This window comes from Salmo salar, chromosome 28, assembly GCF_965601325.2.
Source record: "Salmo salar chromosome 28, fSalSal1, whole genome shotgun sequence".
Classification (NCBI taxonomy): domain Eukaryota; kingdom Metazoa; phylum Chordata; class Actinopteri; order Salmoniformes; family Salmonidae; genus Salmo; species Salmo salar.
In genome coordinates this window covers 7,363,394-7,371,215 of record NC_138318.1, presented here as the reverse complement: position 1 = coordinate 7,371,215, position 7,822 = coordinate 7,363,394, and the positions used below count along the sequence as shown (strand labels likewise).

Here is a 7,822-nt window from a genome sequence, read left to right as displayed (position 1 = left end):
TTATTTGTCCAGACCAGACGCATAATTGATTGGAACAACTGCAGAACTATTCCTATTACCACAGTTATTACCAATCAAACTTTAAAACAATTCTGAAAAAAAAAAAGTATTTTAATCTCCATGATTTAATACAAAAGATTGCGTTGATGGCCAGAGCCCTTGATCGTAACAAGATCCTGGTGGAGGTTGGCACCTCAAGGCAGGGGCATCTTGTAGTCTGCAGGGTGGTTTCCCTCCCGAAGCTTTCCGAAGCAGCCACGTATCAGATCTACTGCAGCGTTGACCGTGGAGCTGATCTCATCCTCTGTCCTGCCCCTCTTAGGGTTCACCTCCACCATGTCCACTGCAGACAGCAGCCCTGCACAAAGAAAACACATCGCTTAACACACACCTGACTGACTACACACACACACACACACACGACACAGACTAAACAGTACATTGGAGCAGCATCAATACCGATGCACTCCCATCTCTCGCTGTGTGTGTGTGCGTTATCATCTCTGTTGATGTGCATCTGTGTGTGTGTTATCTCTCACCTGTCTGACAGATGTGCTCTGTGATGTAGATTCCCTCCCTGTAGGTCAGCCCTCCCACTACTGGGGTTCCTGTGGCCGGGGAGATTGACGGGTCCAGGGCGTCGATGTCATAGCTCAGGTGGATGGGCTTCTTCACCCTGTTGAATCAGAGAAATGAATTCATGTCGAACACGTGTCAATGCCCAATATTTCCATTGATGTATCCAAGTTATTTATATATATATATATATATATATATATATATATATATATATATATATATATATATATATATATATATATATATATATAGCAAGAAATGAAAACGACCCAGTGAAATTGTTGAGGCTACATACTTTGAAAAGATGTAGTCACATGTCTCCTCCATCACTTTGGCGATTCCAAGGCGATCCACCTCAGTCATGGAGTAAACTTTGATACCCAGTAACTTCAGGATATGGCTGTAATGGGAGATATCTTTTTTTTTATTCTTCTGTAAACAATTATGTAGTGCAAGGTCATGATAAGATAGTGTATGATACAGGATGACGGGCAAAAACATACTGCTCCTCTGGATCCACGTCTCTCAAGCCAATGTAGACTATGTCTTTGGCTGATACGCATGGCTTTATCCAAGAGAAATTTGGCAGAACTGGAATCTAATCAAAGAAACAGAGACAAGTCTGCATCCAGAACTGTAGCTCATACCCATGTACAAAACCAGTCAAAAGTTTGGACACACCTACTCGTTCCATGGTTTTTCTTTATATCTACATTGTAGAATAATAGTGAAGACATAACACATGGAATCATGTAGTAACCAAAACAGTGTTAAACAAATCAAAATATATTTTATGTTTGAGATTCTTCAAAGTAGCCATCCTTTGCCTTGATGACAGCATTGTACACTCTTGGCGTTCCCTCAACCAGCTTCATGAGGCAGTCACCTGGAATGCATTTCAATTAACAGGTGTGCCTTGTTAAAAGTTAACGTGTGGAATTTCTTTCCTTCTTAATGCGTTTGAGCCAATCAGTTATATTGTGACAAGGTAGTGGTGGTATACAGAAGATAACCGTATTTGGTAAAAGACCAAGTCCATATTATGGCAAGAACAGCTCAAATAAGCAAAGAGAAACGACAGTCAATCATTTCTTTAAGACATGGTCAGCTCATGCAGAAAATGTCAAGAACTTTGAAAGTTTCTTAAAGTGCAGTCGAAACTAGCTCTCATGAGGATCGCCACAGGAAAGGAAGACCCAGAGTTACCTCTGCTGCAGAGGATAAGTTCGTTAGAGTTTCCCACCTCAGAAATTGCAGCCCAAATAAATGCTTCACAGAATTCAAGTAACAGACACATCTCAACATCAACTGTTCAGAGGAGACTGCGTGAATCAGGCCTTCATGGTCGAATTGCTGCAAAGAAACCACTACTAAAGGACCCAATAATAAGAAGAGACTTGCTTGGGTCAAGAAACATGAGCAATGGACATTAGACCGGTGGAAATCTGTCCTTTGGTCTGATGAGTCCAAATTTGAGATTTTTGGTTCCAACTGCCGTGTCTTTGTGAGACACAGAATAGGTGAACGGAGGATCTCTGCATGTCTGGTTCTCACCGTGAAGCCTGGAGGAGGAGATGTGATGATGCTTTGTTGGTGACACTGTCAGTAATTTATTTAGAATTCAAGGCACACTTAACCTGCATGGCTACCACAGCATTCTGCAGCGATACGCCATCCCATCTGGTTTGCGCTTAGTGGGGCTATCATTTTTTTATTTTTATTTAACTAGGCAAGTCAGTTAAGAACAAATTCTTATTTACAATTACGGCATGTTTTTCAACAGGACAATGACCCAACACACCTCCAGGGCCTGAGAGCTGTGCAAAGAGTGTGCAAAGCTGTCATCAAGCAAAGGGTGGCTACTTTGAAGAATTTAAAATATTAAATATTTATTTTATTTTATTTAACCTTTATTTAACTAGGCAAGTCAGTTAAGGACACATTATTATTTACAATATTTAGATTTGTTTAACACTTCTTTGGTTACTACATGATTCCATATGTGTTATTTCATAGTTTTGATGTCTTCACTATTATTCTACAATGTAGAAAATTGTAAAAATAAAGAAACCCTTGAATGAGTAGATGTGTCCAAACATTTGACTGGTACTATATAACACTGTCACCACCTAAAACATAAACACAATTGATATAACTATTCTCTTTCAAAAAAAAATATTTCATAATCACTTTCTAGAAATTCATGATTCATGACGTGTACAGGAAGAGGAAGAATCTCATGATAAATCCCCCCCCCCCCCCCCAAAAAAAAAAAACCAGGCATTGCACAACTGTGTAAATACTGCTATTGTGAATACCAAGGTATAACATTTACTGGTCAAACTTAATGATACAGTACTTGAAATATAAAAACTAGGTGATGCCTATGGGAAAAGAGGGAGAGATAGAGAAATCACCTTGGATTGCAGCTCATGGATGAGGTAGGACATGGGCTGTCCGTGGATATTGCCTGTAGGGGAGGTCAGGGGTGTGTTGATGTCTGCATGGGCGTCCACCCATACTACACTGAGGTCCTTCTTAGCTGCCGCATGCCCCTGGATCGAGCCTATTGCCAAACTGGACACAGACCAAAATTGGAGTGAAATCCACATCACATTGTTAGGGAAAAACCCCTAACCCTCAATAATTGTATGTGTATTTTGGCTGGTTGTTGACACTGGGCACTTGCTCTACTACAGGTGAATGTGAGACACACAGACATGTGACATACACACACACACACCTGTGGTCTCCTCCCAGCATCACACAGGTGTGTCCGTCATTTTTCACAGCGTGGACGGCAGCAGACAGACGTTGGTTGGCGCTGCCCACCGCTCTGGGTCTCTTCACATTGCCTATTGGCTCATCGTTGGCCACCTCCTCAAACGTCACGTTGCCATAGTCTTTGACTGCACAGCCTGTGTAGGATGAGATTGGGCAACACAATTGACATAAGAAAACGCATTAGTCAATGCACCTACAGTAATCTCATGTTTTAAAAAATCAAGGCATGAGCTGTCAATGGATCACTTAGACAGAAAAGAAAAGTTGCCACGAGTCAATGGATTACCACCATGTTTATAATGGTCCATCCCTGTACATGTTCTAAACCAGGGGCGGAAATCGCGGGGGGGACGGGGGGGACACGACCCCCCCATCCTGGGAAAAATATGATTTGTCCCCCCCAATATATCACTGAAACATAACTATGTAATTTAAATAATATTAATAATACGCAATGAAAGCAATTGTGCTGATTATAGACACTTAACAGCGCGTTTTTAAGTTTCAAAAGATTGCGACCCCCCCACCCTTTTCCTCACAATGGTTTGATCCACTGGCAAGGTAACAGAGGGGTCGTAGCCACTGTCTGAAAGGCACTCAATGAACGTAACTGACGTGAGGTTAATCCAGTCAATCGCGCACACACACTAGCTGAATATGCATAGCTAGCGCGCAAATATTAACTATTAAGCTAGCTAGTACCTATTCCATTTATGTGGCCTTGTCAAAGATGGAATCTTTGCTATGGTCAATTTATTCCGAGATCAGCATGCAGATGACGTAAGTTAGTGCTTCAAAGTCCCTGTGATAAGGTTAGCGATAAACTGATTTAACCCAGGTAGCAAAGATTATAGCAAACACCACTGAAACTGAATTGGTGTTCGCAAGCTTTGCAAATTCAGCTATTGTTGGAAGCCAGCCAATATGAAACAAACTATTAAAATTACAAAAGGTTGCAGCATATGTTGTGTAAATGGTGAACTCATACAGCTGTCAACTCTTGTCACTTTAATCCGTTTCACATTTGCTAGCTACCTTTTAGATCGAAGCCCAAATAGAATGATAAAAGATAAGATGATAGAAGCCCATCTCCTACTGTAAATAACCAACACACTGTGTGTGTGTGTAGCCAGCCAGCCAGGTAGAAAAATGGCAGAAAAATAAAAGACGGACATCAGAGTATTTTTCAGTACACCAAAACGCAAAGTAAGAACCCTAGTAGCCTAATATCTCAAAGACTAGTTGATAAAATGTTCATAAGAAAGAAATGAAATTCTAATGGAAATGTTTCACAATGATGTCATTAGGCAGAGCAGGCAACAGATTGCACACAGACAGCAGAGTTGGGGACAGATATGCAGGGACAGACTGGCAGAGACAGGGAGTCTCAGGTAAGTTTGTTGAGTCTTTGTTTGGCAACATTATGAAAGGTTCTCCATTTTTTTTACTTGTAAAATAGGAACATAATTGGAAAATGCCATGGATACCCCCACTCTCAACTTAAACTGGTGACTGAACTAAGATTTGTTAAAGGCAATGGTATTGCTGTTGTGAATAGTTGTGTAGTTTTGGGTACCGGTAGTTAGGAGTACGGCAAACACCTTATTTCTTTGGTTCCTCAATATACATTTACCATATTACAATGTAGGCTATGTGTTACAGCACTACTTTTGGTGTCCCCCTCAGGAATTGCTCTTGAGAAAATGTCATGTAATTGTCCCCCCCAAAGTTGATATCAGATTTTCGCCCCTGTTCTAAACTAGTCCTTGCCTCTGATCTTACTACCATTTGGTAATGTTAAAACTCATTCTTTTTGCCAATATGCTAAATCCCCTCCATTTTACCAAAATGCTAAATGTTACATTCCCTCCATTAATAAACATTTCCCAATCTGATGCAAATTACCTCTCTCCTAGTTTAAATAAATGACTTATGAAATACTTATTTTACTATGTCTGTTACTATGTTAGTGATTGCAAAATAAACATTTCACAATCGGATGCAAATGAGCTCTCTCCTAGTTTAAATAAATGACTTATGAAATACTTATTTTACTATGTCTGTTATTATGTTAGTGATTGAGGCGTCTCTGTCTGCAACCTGGTCTCAGAGTATTTTGTATTATTCAGTACGTAAATAATAGTATCACCATATGGTATTATATATTTTGTTTCGTATGGTATGTATTCATTTTTCATGTCCTTCATCCATTTCGTAAGATATGTTACGAATTTGCAAAACTTACAATATGTTACGAATTCAAATTTGTGGTGGCTAATTTTAGCTTGGCTAGGGGTTAGGGCTAGGGATTAGGGTTAAGGTTAGGGTTAAGTTGAGGAGTTAGGTTAAACAGTTAAGGTTAGGGGAAGGGTTAGCTAAAAGGGTTAAGGTTAGGGTCAGGGGAAGGGTTAGCTAACATGCTAAGTCATTGCAAAGTAGACAAAAAAAATTAAATAGTTGAAAAGTTGCTAATTAGCTAAAATTGTCTATGGTGAGATTCAAACGTGCAACCTTTGGGTTGCTAGACATTCGCGTTATAGGCCCATTCATCCACCCCGACCAACCACCCTCTTTCGTTTTTGCCTCAAGTAACCTTCTGTCTTATGTAACAATACCAAACGTAACATATCATAATAATGTGAGTATCCCGGATTTACATTTACTACGTTATGTCTAGTTTATGAGACCAGGCTGCTGTGTGCTATTCTCTCCGTAGGGCACACAGTCAGGCTAAAGATTGACAGGACACTTGTCCTCAGAGTGCCCCAACTGTTGCTGGCGGTTTAATGAGTGAGAATGTTATCACTGGCATGCATACTGAATGCAGGAGGCTGCCATTGTCGTGACCCAAACACATACACACAAACATGGACGGGGGAGTGAAGCAAGGTCAAAAGAGCTAGGCCTATCAGATGCCTTCTCCTGTGTGATATGAATAAAACAGAGAGGGTGCTTAGGATGTCTTTGATCTCACGTGATCACACACATGGGCAGAGGAGGACACACCCACACACACCCACACACAGAGTGATTGATCCTGCTCACATGTTAATCCACTTGGATCACACAGATCCCCCTGCCACTCTTACGGTCACGGATTTCCCAATAAGACTTCCCACGACTAAACACTTCAAAAGACAGTTCAGTCTTACTGGTCGTATTTCCAAAGGAAATTCCTGTCTGTGTTATACTCTGGTCACAAACTCAAATTCAAGTTCAGGTGTATTTTTTCCAATAGGATTATTTCTGTAGCCTAGCCTATGTAATATCACTTATTCACATAGTTTGTTCAGAACTGCCCTGGAATTGAACTTGGTCATGGAAAATAAATCATGCCCTTCGCTTGTGTAAATGATGTTGCCATTTGACACCAGGTTTCAAACGGATCCCCAATATGCTAATGCTTCCATCTCAACACCTCTGCCAGGCAAGTCAAAGAAAAGGTTGGACGTCTGGTGACTTCCTCATAAGAGCTCAGATCACATAATAATTTGATTAAACCAATAGCATACTGATGCAAATATTGCAATTTGGGAATGCACAGGATAATTTCCTTATTTCTCTCGGGAAAACAAATACTTTGAATGTAAACAGATTCCCTGTACTGTACATTCTATATTCGCACCGTTTTATTCAGTTCAGATGTCTTCATTTCTGCACTGGAGCTACCTAGCTAGCCTATATCACAGAATGAGTGTAAAATCAATATCAGGACGTCACCTTGCGCTTTAAGCTTCTTCACCAATCCGGCTGCGCGAATGAGGTCTGGTCCTTTCTCCACACCATCCCGCGGCTGCAGCAGATATATATTTATGGGACTGTGTAGGCCTATTACAGCAATACATTAAAACATATATATACTGCATATAACGGTAGTCCATTGAGCCCATTCGAATACCTATCAATAGCCTATAATAAGTAGGCTAGCCTACAATAAAATATTGACTACTCACTTGTCCTTTTGAAAAAGGCGCTCCAATAATTCCAACTGAGTGATGACTTCGCTTATAAATTCTGAAGGCGAGTTGTAATCCTCCCGAGCTTTTCATAATGACCATTATCCTGTGTCGGGACACAGTGTACAGGAGCACAGGGTTGGAGCGGCGCTGGAGCACTATCAAATTGTTCACCGAAATCAAAGGCACATCGCCAGTGTGTGACGACACCAGCGTGAGCGTGGTACAGTAAACCCAACATGGGAGCCTATTGCCGCTCTTAATGGTCCACACAGCGAAAAGTTTCAGCACCGACCCAGCATCATCACATATAAGCGGCTTTATTTCACTAAAATTCCATAACTCATCGTTGCATTGTATTTAGCGTTTGATGTTGACGTTAGTGACAGCCTTAATAAAGTGATACCAATAACAATAAAAGTTCAATAATCTTGTGTCATGGGGCAGCAGTGGAATTCATAATCATTTTGAGTCATGTCTATTGAGGTGTTTTCAATAGGGAC

At 40.6% G+C, this 7,822-nt stretch overlaps 1 protein-coding gene across 1 annotated transcript; it reads right to left on the bottom strand.

Moving 5' to 3' along the window:
- Positions 1-97: 97 nt before the first annotated feature.
- argi1 (Arginase-1) lies at positions 98-7,541 on the bottom strand. Its single transcript, NM_001141316.2, is given in 8 exon segments — positions 98-358; positions 540-676; positions 875-979; positions 1,083-1,177; positions 2,997-3,156; positions 3,323-3,497; positions 7,084-7,156; positions 7,317-7,541. Coding segments are annotated over 8 exon segments (1,014 nt in total). The 5' UTR covers positions 7,422-7,541; the 3' UTR covers positions 98-194.
- Positions 7,542-7,822: the final 281 nt, after the last annotated feature.